At 42.6% G+C, this 15,591-nt stretch overlaps 1 protein-coding gene and 1 non-coding gene across 4 annotated transcripts in view; both read left to right on the top strand.

Annotated features, from left to right (window-relative positions):
- BICRAL (BICRA like chromatin remodeling complex associated protein) overlaps window positions 1-15,591 on the top strand; it is an 80,389-nt gene that overhangs the window by 50,165 nt on the left and 14,633 nt on the right. For 2 of the 3 annotated variants that reach the window (XM_074348749.1, XM_010973753.3), the window contains 4 exons: window positions 809-854; window positions 1,273-1,321; window positions 1,410-1,478; window positions 4,180-5,859. In XM_074348749.1, the coding sequence (XP_074204850.1) occupies window positions 814-854; window positions 1,273-1,321; window positions 1,410-1,478; window positions 4,180-5,859 (1,839 nt within the window). In that variant the 5' untranslated portion in view covers window positions 809-813. Of the gene's footprint in view, window positions 1-58; window positions 307-808; window positions 855-1,272; window positions 1,322-1,409; window positions 1,479-4,179; window positions 5,860-15,591 lie in introns of those variants that run through there. The other variant, XM_045509342.2, reaches the window with a different exon arrangement.
- Window positions 7,989-8,152, top strand: LOC123613958 (U1 spliceosomal RNA). Its single transcript, XR_006721398.1, has one exon. It is a non-coding gene; the product is annotated as a U1 spliceosomal RNA (small nuclear RNA).

Here is a 15,591-nt window from a genome sequence, read left to right on the forward strand (position 1 = left end):
GAGGAGAAAGGAAGGGGGAGAACTGCTCTTGGAATTTGTACAGTTGTTGTTGTTTCAGCCAGAGCACAGTGACTGCGCTGGCTGAGCCTGAGGCTGCTGATGGCTGGGGAGAGAGGGAGCTTTGGGCTTGGAGCTGGGGTGAATTTGGGGTTGAGATTTTCGACTTTAAAGATTCCGGCATTGGGATATAGATTGTTTAGAACTGAACAGTTGGCACTGCTGCTGCTGAAGGAGGAACTTGGGATCTTCAGGGCAAAGCCTGTCACAGTACTGCCTGAGGTGATGGTGCCTCTCCTGTCTCAAAAAGTAGGGAGAACTGACTTTTCTGTTTTCCTAAAGATAGCCCAAATCTGGCTAGAAACCCAAATTGCTCACCAGGTTTGGAAACATCCAGTCACAAAATTCAAAGACCTCTGTATGCATGAGATTTTTTTCTGAAACAAAAAAACATGATTTCTCCTCTTGTTCATTATACATTTTGAGGAAGTTACTGTTCATGGTTTACCGCCCCTTTGGGGAATCTGCATGTGAGGGGTTGCTGCCAACTATCTTTGATTTGTCTAGATTCCTTTTTGACTTGTAAGTTAAGGATTTGTGTTCAATAAAAACAATTTAAATTGAATACTTGATCTCTTGAATGACCACAAAAAATTAAAAATCACATTCATATTAGCAATTAGAGGGAAAACTTACATGAATTACAGTTATTTATCGAGGAAAGTAGGAAGTATGTTTTTGTGGTGCTTTGATGCTGCTGACTTTAATCTGCTTTGCTGAAACAATGCTTTCTTGTTTCTTTCTTTTATAGTTGTCATGGATGATGATGATGACTCGTGTCTCCTTGATCTTATTGGGTAAGATGCTTGCTCCCAAATCAGAGTAAATCAAATGTGTGAGATTTGCTAGACTGAAACAATCTAATAAGCATATTAAAACCAAGTGGGTCTTTTAAACAAAAATTAAATAATCATCTTGGGTATAGTAGGGAGACAAAGTGACATGGATTAACACGGGGTCATAATTAGGTAATCCTTTATTAAATTTATTTCCTCAGAAACCCTAGGAGGAAGAAATGAGTGATAATAGGAAATGGAACATCAAAACAAAACAAAACAAACAAACAAGCAAACAAAAAAACAACTAATAGTTTTTAAAAAGGGAAGGGATTTTACTCAAGCTAATATGTCATTTTCTTTTTACCCTAGTAAAAATGAACCCTATATAAGTAATGTATTTATTTGTTGTTTTCCCTTTTTGGTGGTGGTTTTCTAGAGACCCACAAGCATTGAACTATTTTCTACATGGACCTAGTAACAAATCGGTAAGTAATACTCAGAACATCACAGGCATACATTTCATTTCTTCTTTACAGTTAAATTGATCATTTTTTAAAATTTGTACCTTTGCAGAGCAATGAGGACCTGACTAATACAGGATATTCTGCAGCCAATTCAAATTCAATTTTTGCCAACTCTAGTGTGAGTATTGGAAACTGAATGAATGCAGTGATTAGATGTTTCTGTCTCATTGATGCCTGGTAAATTGAAGCTTTAGTTGCCGATGTATCATGATGAGAATCCTTACCTTCACTTTTGTAATTTACACAAAAGGAAAAATCTGTTGAATTATGTTGATATTTTCTACTTTTAACTTAGTCAGTTAAGATTTTTACTTTGCCATTTTCCTAAGCTTTCAGCTTTCTTTCTCAAATGACTCAGAAATATTATGACCTGAGAAAGTTCTGTTAGAGTCTTTTGAACCTTGTTATATAAACTTTAAAGAAATCATCTGAATTGTAGTTACTTTCTGATGATTTTCATCTTAAACAAGGAAAAAGAGAATAGTAGCTGATACCTACCGAGTACTCAGTATGTTCTTGGCACTAAGGGCTTAATATATATTAACCTCATGAACCCTCAAATAATTCCACCAAGTGTGTTCTGTTAGTATCCATACTTTAGAGTTGAGAAAACTAAAGGGTAGAGAGGGTAGTACTGACCCAAGATCACAGAGTCAGGAGCTGCAGAGCTAGGAATCCAGCCCAGGCCACCAGGTTCCAGGGCACATATGCTTAATAAGCTCCAGGAGCATCAACACAAGAAATCTGACCTGGGGGACAGGGGAGTCCTGCCTGGAGACTGGATCCAGAGCACTATGTTTAAGCCCATGTGACTTTAATCTTTTCAACTGCTGTGTCCTGCCGTGGATGGTAGTCTAGAGTCTGACTGCCCAAGTTTGTATCCTTGCTCTGCCACCTACTAGCTGTGTAACCTTGCATGCATCATGAAATCTCTAAGTCTCGGTTTCCTTATTTGTGAACCCAGGAGAATAACAGAACTACCTCTGAAGATGGGGAAGGTTAATGGACTAGTCCATGGAAGTCACGTGGTCCAGTGCTCAGTTAATGTCAGCTTATTATCGACAAGGTCTTTATTGTCTTCATCTATAGAGTAGGATAGTTTTCAGAAAGGCCTTCGGAATGCGTACTTCTCTCAAGTATTTGAGTGTGTGTAAAGTATGTCAGATCATCACATGCAAGACTCCTCCCCGTGCTAGGGGTGGCTTTCAAGTCTCAGCACTGATTTCCTGTAAGGCTGGTGAATCAGAAGCAATTCTGAAATTCATTCTGAACGGGTGATAACTGCATGTGATGCCGTTAAACCCAGAAAGTAGATGTTTAGTCTGTTCCCCAGCATTACCGAATCTTCCTTACCAGCTCTCGCACTTCCGCATGAGCATCAATTCCGACTCCTCAGGCTGCTCCGCTCGGTGTCTATTTATTAGGAACTTGGAATGCATCTTATTAGTAGAAATATTTTTAAAGCTTTGAAAAATATGGAATTTTAAATCTGTGGTCTGTTGATTTGTGCATTGTGAAAACATTCACCTGTGTGTCACCACTCAGGAGAGATCCACTGTTGCCTTGATATTTCTCTGCCAAAAAACATAAATAACCCTCCTTGCTTTCAATTGCTTTTCTCCACTTCCTTTCCAATGACTCTACAAGCCCTAAGGTGGTGTCCACCTAACTGAGACCATGTCAGTCCCATTTCAGCTGTTGACTGGGTGTCCAGTGAACTGGCTCTTCTACCTCGTTTGTCCCACCACCAAGCCCCCAACACACCTTAATAGCCTAGGGCTGAGAATCTCTGTAGTTTTTGCAAGTTGAAGTATTCTTGATTAACCTATTTTTAATTTTTCTCACCTTAAAATTTTTTAATTGTGTTAAAGAATATATATGACATAAAATTTACCATCTTAACCGTTTTTAAGTATACAGTTTGATAGTATTAAGTACATTCACACTATCTTCACCTTATGTCAAATAGCTATTGATTCTGGGTTTTTTTCTTGTATAATTTTGACGTATCCCATGATAAACTGCTGGCCAGTGGAGTGTCTCTGATTTGTCAGTGACTCTGTTCAGTTCTCTTCATATTCCCGTGTTGCTGTCTCCGGTTGGAATGCAAAGTCCTTAAGGACTCATTAAGAACAGACAGTAATACATAATTGGACACTTGATAAATGTTGAGCAACTTTTATTTTTGAATAAGACACTGAAGTCGTTTTCAAAACGTCTTGATAAGCTGATTACTTCTGAGAAATCAAATGACCATCACTCATTTCATGTGGGAAGCTTGTCTTGCCTGGAGTGGTGCAGGTTAGAATGAGGGGAGTTTTGAGAAACCTTGAAAGTCAAGGCTGAATCTGGGATACCCTATGAACTTGTAGTAGAACCACACTCAGCATGCCCCAAACTCATGTCAACTCCTGTGGTATGAAGCACTAGACATGGCTGTCTCCTAGATACCACAGACCCTAGGCTGAGTCCCACTCCAGCCTTGGTCTTGGGAGAAATCCTAAAAAATAAAACCTACGCCACTATCTCAAAAAAAACAAAAAAACTAAACTCCAGATAGTCATGAATATGTTCATGTTATTGATCTGTTTCCTGTAAAATAATTTACCAGAATAATGAATGCATATACTTACAGAAATAATTTTAAACATCATTACTAAGGAAATCAAGTTCAGAGTAAGGTGAGCAGTTTGAAGAGTTGTGCCTGAAAGGCAGCCTGTTACGCTTTATTCATACTCAAAAGTGAGATTAGTTTTTTGTTTAAGAATCTCTCTTTCAAAGGATAGATGTGCCATGTAACTTCCTGCTAATTTTTTTAGAATGCTGATCCTAAGTCATCCCTCAAAGCTGTAAGCAGCCAGCTTGGAGAAGGGCCCAGTGATGGACTGCCACTTTCAAGTAGCCTTCAGTTTCTCGAAGATGAGCTTGAGTCTTCTCCTCTTCCTGATCTCAGTGAGGACCAACCTTTCGACATTCTTCAGAAATCCTTGCAAGAGGCCAATATCACTGAACAAACATTGGCAGAAGAGGCATATTTGGACGCCAGTATAGGTTCAAGCCAACAGTTTGCACAAGCTCAGCTTCATCCCTCTTCATCAGCATCCTTTACTCAGGCTTCTAATGTTTCTAATTACTCAGGTCAGACGCTGCAGCCTATAGGGGTGACTCATGTGCCTGTTGGAGCATCGTTTGCAAGCAATACAGTGGGTGTGCACCATGGCTTTATGCACCACGTGGGGATCAGTGTGCCCAGCCAGCATTTGTCTAACAGCAGTCAGATTAGTGGTTCTGGTCAAATACAGTTAATTGGGTCATTTGGTAATCAACCTTCCATGATGACTATTAATAACCTAGATGGATCTCAAATCATATTAAAGGGCAGTGGGCAACAGCCCCCATCAAATGTGAGTGGAGGGCTCCTGGTTCACAGACAGACTCCTAACGGCAACTCCTTGTTTGGGAACTCCAGTTCCAGTCCAGTAGCACAGCCTGTTACCGTTCCATTTAACAGCACAAATTTTCAAACGTCTTTACCTGTGCATAACATCATCATACAAAGGGGTCTTGCACCAAATTCAAATAAAGTCCCGATTAATATCCAGCCAAAGCCTATGCAGATGGGTCAGCAAAACACATACAATGTGAACAATTTGGGAATACAGCAGCACCACGTTCAACAAGGGATCTCTTTCGCCTCTGCAAGCTCACCCCAGGGCTCGGTGGTTGGTCCGCACATGTCGGTGAACATTGTCAACCAACAGAACACAAGGAAACCAGTCACGTCACAGGCAGTGAGCAGCGCGGGGGGCAGCATCGTTATTCATTCTCCCATGGGCCAGCCTCACACACCCCAAAGTCAGTTCCTCATACCTACAAGCCTTTCCGTCAGTTCCAACTCGGTACACCATGTCCAGACCATAAATGGGCAACTTCTTCAGACTCAACCCTCTCAGCTCATTTCTGGCCAGGTGGCCTCAGAGCATGTCATGTTGAACAGAAACTCCTCCAACATGCTCAGGACCAACCAACCGTATTCTGGACAGATGCTTAACAACCAGAACACCGCCGTCCAGTTAGTGTCTGGGCAGACATTTGCTGCCTCTGGAAGTCCAGTGATAGTCAATCACGCCTCTCCTCAGATTGTTGGTGGACAGATGCCCTTGCAGCAGGCGTCACCGACCGTATTGCACCTGTCCCCTGGGCAGAGCAGCGTCTCCCAAGGAAGACCGGGCTTCACCACCATGCCCTCGGTGACGAGCATGTCAGGACCTAGTCGGTTCCCCGTGGTCAGCTCCTCCAGCACTGCCCATCCTAGTCTCGGGTCTGCGGTTCAGTCTGGTGCAACAGGATCAAACTTTACGGGAGATCAGCTGACCCAGCCAAACAGGACTCCAGGACCGGTCAGTGTGTCTCATCGTCTTCCAGTTCCTTCTTCCAAATCTACCAGCACCTTCAGCACCACACCCGGGGTGGGAGCCCAGCAGCAGTTCTTCTGTCAGGTAACAGCCCCTTTACCAAGTGAACGTGTGGACGAATAACAGAGTGCAAAAATGAAACGTGTTTTTACTAGAATACAATTTTCATCCTAGGCTCCCAATTTATTATTTTAAAATGTTCAACTTATGATTGATTGCCTTTTTTCTTCTTAATTAAAATGTTTCACCCGGCAGAGCATTCTGGTTTAGAGTGGAGGCTCTAGACTCAGACTCATGGATAGATTTGAATCTAAGCTTTATGACATGGAGCAGGTCTTACCCTAATTAAACCCTCTAGACTTTTTTTTTTTTCATCAGTAAGATGGACATAATAATGTTACCATCCCATGGAGTTATTGGGAGAATTGATGAGATAATCCATATAAAGCCCTCAGCACAGGCCCAGGCAAATGGCAGATACTCAGTAAAAGCCAATATTGATACACATACTTGATGGAATGTATTATAGGCATTTAAAAGGAAAGCTTATTTTAGATTATTTACTTACATCATATAGAAGCCACTTAGGTCATATCACTGAAGACTGGGTAGAGAAGTCAAGCCTGTTTCTTGGGTGCCAACTGGAAAGGCTCAGGAACCCAGTGTGACTCAACAGTGGGTAACTGGCCTGCACCAGCAGGAGGCATGTGGAGGGAGGGATCCAGAGCACTGGACTAGGTACCTGAGCCTTCTCTTACCAGGCCACTGTGCAGGTAAATTACTTTGGGCAATCAGAAAAACTAGACAAGGATTATGTTTCTGAACAGCATTTCGAACGATCATCAGGTTTGGTCCCTCACCCCATCGGCCAATCCTTGAACTCTGGCTCTTGATTCTCACTCATTCTGAGCGTGTTCTGTAGTTCCAGCTTCATACGTCACTTCCCCCCTCAGTAGTCCACCTCCTTAGACCTCCACTTTCCTTGCCTTTCTCCTTCACATTTAGAAGAATTCAAACACTCTGTACCATCTACTTCAATATTTTTTAAACTGTATACCTTTGACTTAGTAATTCCACTACAAATCCTAAGGAAACAAAGATTATTTATGCAAAGTTGTTCAGTGTATTACTTTTGGTATCAAAGGTGCATATGTGTCTGTTTGTTTTGAAATAATGTCAAGGTTATTGAAAAATTAAAGATGTTTGGGTTTCTCTGCTGTTTCCCTGTGATTAGATTCAGGTTATACATTTTTGGTAGGATTGTCACAGAGCGATTTGTCCTCAGGATGTAGACTCGTCACATTCCTGGTGGTGTTAACTTTGAACACTTGCTTAAGATGGTGTCCGCTTCATGTGGTGTCTGATGCATCGTCAGTAAGTTTCTTCTGGGAGATACTCTGAGACTATGTAGATACCCAGTTTCTCATCAGACTTGCACACACTAGTTTATGCTTTCATTGATAGTTCCTGACTGAATCAGTTATTACTGAATCAGCTATTCCGATGGTCACCAAACAGAGATTTTCTGATTCCATCATTTGTTCTACATTAATTATTGGTATTCTGCTCTAAGGAAGAGCTTTTCCTTCTCCCGCTTCCCACTTCTCTGTTTGCTTATATCAGTATGGACTGAAATAGATTCTTATTTTATGTAATGGGTTTGAAACTGTTACAATCATTTATTTTGATGTTCACATCGATTTGATGGCCATTGGATGCCCCTCCAAATTGGCTGCTGGCCCTTCTGACATGTTTCCATCATGTTTTGAGCACTTCCTTTAATTTCTGGCAAAACAAAATGTTCCATGTTCATCTTCCTCTTTCCCTGCCCCTGACCTAGAATCAACCATTTCTTTAAGGAACCTTATTCCTTCTGGTGGAGAACAGTACTTAGAAACCAAGGTCTGAGCACTCCGTATTCATTGCTACTGAAGTCGTCTCAGATGGGACTTACATATATTTACCCAGACCCAACCTCTATGGGTATTTATTGAAATATATTAAACATAAATATATTAACTATATTAAAAACCAAGCACTCATGTTGATACTTCCAATTCTAATCCAGGACCACCAGTTTTGTTATTCAAGTCTTCTTCTTTTCCATATTTGTAATTCTCTTTTCTAACAATATGAAAGCCAGGTCCACAATGCATTTGCTGATTTGCCCAGTCCTAGAACACATAGAAAATAGTTTAAGAATTGCTAATCCAGTACTTACCTGGCAGGGGAGATACTATGATCATGAAGGTGGTTTTCCCAGGGCGAGGCTCATCCATTGCACTCCGGATGTGCTGACCCCTGCGATTTCCCCAAATGTGGGAAACTCAGCTGCATAATTTGTGGTAGTGGGGTCCTGCATTTTCACTTTCCCCTATGTAAAAAAAAAAAAAAGAATTGCAAATTCATACCACTGCGAAAAACAAACCTACTAATTAGACTTCCGTATTGGTTTAAAGCTTTGTATTTAGCCTATAGGTGTATATTCAAAATACTGTGTTCAAAAGTTACCTGGGTAAGAGCGTCTTCCCCCTCTTGGTGTGGTTGTGCTGTTCATTTGAACAGTACTTCTGCTTATTTATTTCTGTTTGTGTTTCATTTTAGGATTCTTTCCTCTCTACTTTCTGTTTAATTTCTTTTGAATGAGTGAGCCATAGCATGGTCTCGAAAGTCAGGGCTATGCAGAAAGTGTGCCTGGGGCAGGCCCACCCCGCAACCCCTCTCCTGCTCCCACCCCTCCATCCTTTCCTGCCAGTCAGTTCTCACCCATCCCCTGTATTCATTCACCAATCTCATTAGTTTCTCATTTATTTATCCTCTGTTATTTTCACACAAATAAGCAGATGCATGTATATTTTTTTATTTCCCCTTCTTTCTTATTCACATATAGCACACTATAGAGCAATATCCTTCTACACTTTAGTTGCAAAAAAAGTTTTCTAAACCCAAATAGTAATTCTTCAATTTGTTTTCACTTTTAGAAAAATGCTGAGGAGAGACAATATGGTGAATTAAAAAGCAGAAAACCCTCTTGCTTATGAAACACCCAGAAACTTGATTAGAAAGAAGCGCCCTGTTACATTAACAGCAGTTCTCTGGGTGGGGGAATTACAAATTACTCTTGTTTTCTTCTAGTTTAAAAAACTTACCCCACATCAAGGAGGTGATACCTGGATAGCGCTTATCAACATATTGATGCATTTTTTAAAAATAAGTAAAACGTGTAAATGGTAAACATTAGAAACAGCTCCAAAATAGTTTAGAGTGAAAAGCAAGTCTTCCTCTCCCAAGTTTCCCTCCCAGAAGCCACCACTGTTTGTCTCTAGGTTCTTTCTGTTCTCCCAGAGGTGTCCTCTGCATCCTCAGCACAGATGTCACACATACATTTACCTCTGCAACACACCATACACCGTTTTACTTAGTCGTATAACTTGAGGACCACTTTACATCTGTATATATTGATCTACTTTACGTTTGTTACTATAGTTAATTACACATAATCAGCCAAAGCATGGTCATTTCTTTTTCTTTTCTTTTTTTTTTTTTGTTTTCAATAATGCTTCACTGAGGGAAAAAAATCCTTTTCTCTGACCCCCTGAAGTTTCAATTATCCAGAGGTAACAAGAAGCCTATATTGGCAGCTCCAAAGTAATTTTTTTGTGACTTGTAATGCCAAAGGGTAATGGGGATTAGATCTCTTGCATTATGGCAGGTGGGATCCTGCTGTAGGTTTTCCGGAAAAATTAAAGCATCGGGTGTTTTGGAGTAAGGAGGACACAGCCTTGCAGGCAGCACAAGTTGGAAAAGTAGTGTTGAGGTGTCATCTAACGTTTAAACTCCCAGGACATCCAGACACATTTACAGTGACTCTTTTACTTTGTAATTTCTGTATAAATTACTTTATAGAACATTGTAATGAACAAAAATACCATTATCCTTCGGTGTTTATCTACTTGGGGAAATTTAATTCAGCAAGTTAATATTAGAGAGGAATGATTTTTAAAATGTAAACTCTATTTATTTTTGGTATAGCTAATACATTTATTTCATTCAAAATTCAAAAGGTACAGAAAGATGTACACTACAGTGAAAAGTTTCTCTCCTTTTGTCCCCAGGCACCCAGTTGCCCACAGGCAACCAATGTAACCAGCTTCTTGCAGAGTGAACTTAAGTCCCCACTCCACCTTTTCCATTATGAAAATTTGTAAACTCACAGAAAAATTGGTTTGAAAGAGTACAGTGAATGTATTCACCTAGATTCACCAGTTGTTTAGTTTTGCAACATTTGCTCTATGTGTGTCTGTGTGTCTGTCTACACACACACACGCACACACACACACAGACTCTTTTCTCTGAACCATGTGAAAGTAAGTTGCAAGTGGCATGAGCCTTTACCCCCAAATTCTTCAGCAGGTATCTCCTAAGAACAAAGACCCTCTTCCACACAACCACAGCATCACTATCACTCCCAAGAAATTTAACATTAATATAATAACATTATATCAGAATTCTTCCAGTTGACCCAATAATGTCCTTTATGACAATGCCTCACTCTTGAAACCAGTCAGAGAGCATTGATTTCACTTACTGTCATGCATCTTCAGTCTATAGCAGCCTGGATCAGTTGTCTTGTAGAGTGGCCCTCAGTGTGTCCTCTGATTGTTTCCTCATGATTTGATTCATGTTAAATGGTTTTGACAAGGCACTTATAGTTGGTTTGTCCCATTATGGGTGAGTCTGGTGTGATCACTTGGTTAAGGTGGCCCCCCGCCAGGTTTCTCCTCCAGGTACTCAGAGGTATCTTGTTCCCATTGTGAGGAAGATGGGCTCTCTAGGATGGTGCTTTGGGGCCACGTGACTATCCTGCTTCCTGGCCTCTCACCCAGTGGTTTGACTCCATTGATAAATATTCCATTAGTGGTTGCAAAACAATTTTCTAATTATATTATCCTATCTACTGTTGACTAGAGCCTTTTCTTCTTTCTCACATTGTGTGTGTGTGTAACACTATGAAATCATAGTTGGTTTTTTTTTGCATTCATTTAAAAACTTTGTATTATGGGAAATTTTAAACATGAACAAAAGTAGACAAGATAGTGTAGTGAGCCCCGTGTGCAGTCAGCTTCAGTGCTTACCAACTCATGGCTATTCTTATTTCATCCATACTCCAGTCAGTCTCTCCTGCCCAATATTATTTTGAAGCTAAGCCAGGCATATAAGTTCATTTGTAATTTTTTAGTGTATGTCTCTGCAAGATCATTTATTTTCTTTATATTAAATGTTGCAATCAATAGCTTTTATTCTTTTTGATGCTTAAATTGTCCCAGATTGGGTCAGAGGAGGCCTATTATGCTGGCTTCTATACTTCTGACTCATCCCCACCTCCTTTGGGCACTGGCTGGCACAAGATATTGTGATTACCTTTCCTCAGACCTAGAATCGGCCATTTCTCTAAGGAGCCTTGTGAATTTAAATCTCTTAATGCAGAGGGTAATTTACAGGGTTAAACTTTGTTATAACTGGATTAATATTTCAAAGGTCAGTGATTAAAGAAGGCAGTTTACAAGTGTTTAGGCTATCAAACAAAAGTATGCAAATTATTTTAAGTCCAAATCTCTTTAGATCACTAAAAGATTTAGTAGATTTTCGATTCTTTGAGAGCAGCACTACCCGTGCTTTGGATGAGTGATCAGCACTGGTCTTCAGCCCGCCCTGCCCCTCTCTGACTCCTTCCCCATCGGGCTCCGCCTGCCTATCTTGTTGTGGAACCACTGTGTTTCAGACACCAGCCTTCAAAATCCTCTTATTAATAAAGAAGATTTACCTGTTTTTTCCTTTCCTTCTAAACCTTTAATAAGTTGACAAATCTTAAAATTCTTCTTCGAATGTCTCATATCTATTCTCCCCAATAATAATGAAAATAATGGTTATATTATTAACAACTGGTCCATACCAGGGGCTATCTGTATTATTTCTAATCCTTACCTTGGGGTTGTGAGTAGCATTACTGTTCCCATTTCACAGTCAGGGAGATGGAGGTCCAGTGCGTGGGCACGCTGCTGTAAAAGCAGACTTCACCTACTAGCTGTCTGTACCTTATCGCTTCTCACTTCTCTCCTTTCTACCTCCATACCCCGAGCCAGACTGAGAGAGGCTGCAGTATAACAGGGAAAAACAGGGGTTGGAGTAGGAGTCAGCTCACTTGCGGGTCCTACCCTGCCAGTGACTGTGATCTAAGATTGTATCTTAAATTCTGAGCCCTAGGTTTCTCTTCTTGAAAATGAGGAACGCTAGCCATGCAACAGAATCATCTGAGGAGCTTTGTAAAAATATGGATGCCTGGACTCCACCTCCATAAATTCTGATTTAAATGGTCCAGATTAAAGGCTCTAGGCATGAGCATTTTTCAGAAGCTCCCCAGATGGTTCTAAAGTGCAGCCAGGAAGGAGGACCCCTGGGCTAGATGTTTTCCAAGGCCCATCCGTGTTGTCATTAGACCCCGCACCACTGGGTGATTGATCTGCTTCAGCCTCTTCCTAAAGTCTGATTTCCACCACATTACTCTCCCTAAAACATTTGCTTGATGACTCCCAAATCATCTGGGAGCTTCCAACTTGCCAAGGAGAAAGCACAAACCCTTGGCCTGGCCGTTAAATTCCTCTAGTTGAAACCCTCCAGGTTGGCCAGGCCAGACTCCCGTGGTTCCCCGAACAGGCCAGACTCATCCTGAGCCTCAAGCCTTTGCTGATGGTATTCACTGAGTGTTCTTTCCTGTCTGGTCTAAACACGTCCCCTCCCTCAGCGCATCCAAAGCCCTGAGAAGAAGGAAGTCTTTCCAGTCCCTCTGCTGATCTCTTCTCTGCACTTCTTGTTTGTACTGCCCACCAGGTGCAGAGTCACTGGGCTGTTTCCTTCACTGATTCATTCATTCAGCAGTATATTGGTACCTGCCACGGCCAGCCCTGGGCCAGGCCCCAGGGACACAGCAGTCAGTCACAGGGCAGGAGGTGGACAGAGAAGCCGACAGCCACGAGACAGTATTTTAAGTGCTCTGGTGGAAGCAGTCCAGAGCTCCAGGCTCCGAGGAGGAGCCTCTCACCCACATGGGATGGTTGCGGCAGGTGTCCATGAAATAGTGGTTTCTGATGGAGCCCTACTAAGAGAGAAGGAAGAGTTATCTAGCAAGAGAGGGTCTGAGAAAAGAATGTTCAGGCAGCGGAAACAGCCAGGGCAAAGCCTGGAGAGAGAAGAGAACATGGTTCTGCGGGGGAAGGAAAGCAAGTTCAGGTGAGAGGTGATGATTTCGGTGAGAAAGGTAAGCAAGCACTAAGTCATTCAGGACCTTGATGTCACGTTAAGGAGCCAGTGTCATAACCTAGAAATAGGGAAAACTCACACTAGCCCAGTGGCAGTAGAAATGGTAAGCAGTGAATGGATTTGAGGCAGGTTAGATAGAACTTTTGATGGTTGGCTATAGTGGAGGAATATGATGACACAGAGGTCCTGCCAGTGACGCCCAGGTTCACTGAAAAGAGAACATGGGAAGAAATTGTGGTTTGAAGGGATGTTCTGTGTTTGGTTTAGGATGTGTTCAAGTGTACCTGTGGGACAACCAGCTTGTATGGGAACAGCTGTACACACTGAGGTATGGCCTGAAATGTGTGCTGAGGTAGGATGGGTCAGCACATCTGTTACACTGGAAGCAGTGGGAATGGATGAAATGGATCAGGAAGAGTGTGTAAAGAGAGAGAAAAAGCGGCCAGAAGAGGACCCCAAAGCACCGGACGGACACAGAGAGGAGTCCACGGGAGAGACTTGGAATCTCCCAGGGAGGAGTAAAGCCAGCAGGTTCAGCATTTTGGAAGCTAAGAAAGGAAAACTTGGCAGGTGGGAGGGCGGGGGGTCCACGGACTGGAGTGTCGCTGGGAAGTCGGTGGGAGTCGGGATTGGAATGTTTCCGACACATTTAGCAACAAGGAGGCAGTTGTTGACCTTGGCATGATTTGCATCCATGGAGTGATACATGCGGAAGCCAGATCGCAGTGGACTGAGGGGAGGGGAGGTGTGGGATGAGCACAGACAATTCCAGAAAAATGATGGTAACTGACACTGCAGCAGCTCCAGGGTGTGTGGAGTCGGGGGGTGGGGGTGGTTTTATAAGAAAAGAGAAAGGCTTGAGCTTTACTCAAAGCTGATGGGAAGGAGAAGGACACGAGCTCTAGAACCCTGGTGGGATTCTTTGTGGAAAAAAGGAGAGATGCTTCTTCCATTGTAACAAGAGAAGGGGAAGGGACGAATGAATGGGGATGCAGGTGAGGTGGTAGCCCTGGTGGTAGAAAGTTGGGTGAATTCTCACCTGGCTGACAGGTTGGAAGATAAGGAAATAGCATTCGTTGGAAAATGGTCAGGCATGAGGGCCCAGCTGAGGGTGGACACCATATGTGGTGCACTGATGGATCGTGTTCCATGGGCCTGGGTGTTTTCTGAATGGTGAACGTTCAGAGGGTGGAGACTGTGTGGTAGCCTTCAGCTGACTTCCTGTGGTTTCCACAGTGCTGTGTATTCCGTGGACACCCAGGTGTCTTAGTCAAGGCACTTTGGGTTGCAGCTACCAAAACACACCCTAACATGTTTAGCGAAAAAGGAGGACATGGAGGAGTGTAGTGTAGTTCCTTTATAAGGGTCAGAAGCCAGGCGCTCTGCTGTTCCCTCGGCCTCTTCTCTCCTTCAGGTTCTGTCTCACTCCTCTGGACCACAGTGCCCACCCCAGGTCAGCTTCACAAGATTATCCAAGCATTTAACAGAGACTGGCAAGTGCAGTGGTTTCCAAGACTTCACAGTGCATCAGAATCAACTGGAGGGCTTTCTGAAATTACAGATTCCTAAAGACCTGCATCAGATTTCTGAATCAGTCTTTGTGGATGGAACCCAGAAACTTAGTCTTTCAGGAGCTCCCGGAGGTGATCCTGATGCAATCAGTCTGTAAACCTGCATTTGACAACCGCTGCCCTTGGGTATTCCTCCCCACCCCCCCCATTCTAAAAATCCAAGGAGAGAGAATCTGATTGGCCCACCCGTGGTTCAGTCACCCTTGACCAGAGGAGGGGGCAGGAGGTGACCTGAGGAAGTGGCCACGTGGAGCCCCTGCTGCTCCATGTAGGGCCTTTGTTAAATTAGGGAAAAGTGCCCCTCTGAGCCGAAACAGAAAAAGGCACCCCTCTGGGCAGAGCTGCTCACTGGCAGGCTTGGCACTTTTCCATGGGGAGAAAAGATGCTTGTTGCCTGGATTCTAGCTTTTAATGCCCTCTAGCAGGTAACAGCCGTTGTGTTCCCCACCCACGCCGGCTCCAACCCATCTCTGTGGCAGTGGGGCAATTCCCAGAGGAGAGTGTGGGCAGGGAAGATCCCAGATGGCCTCCTGCATTCAGCAAACACATGTCGCTCGATGAAAATCACCTTCTAGTTTGTAGCCGGCGTCTTACAAAGTGTCCCACAGAGGGTGAGAGATATATTGAGTATTCTGATGCATTGGGGGATTTCTGTATATTCACATGGTGTCAAGATAATGCACAGGGTCTAAAGAGTTAAAATTATACATTGACATGAGCAGAGTTCTTGGAGCCAAGTTCTCAACAAAATATCCTGAAATAGCTTCTTTATCTGTAAAGAAAATGTATTTCAAGAGCAAGTCTTCTCTAAGAGTTCAGAAAGAAAAAAAAAAAAAGAATGATAAATTTTATTTCTGGAAGAGATTGTCAGTTGGGGGGCAACCTAAATTTGGGGAAAATGAGAGGAAGTTGCTTGCTCCTGGGGACG

The sequence above is a fragment of the Camelus bactrianus genome, chromosome 20 (genome assembly GCF_048773025.1).
Source record: "Camelus bactrianus isolate YW-2024 breed Bactrian camel chromosome 20, ASM4877302v1, whole genome shotgun sequence".
NCBI classification, from domain to species: domain Eukaryota; kingdom Metazoa; phylum Chordata; class Mammalia; order Artiodactyla; family Camelidae; genus Camelus; species Camelus bactrianus.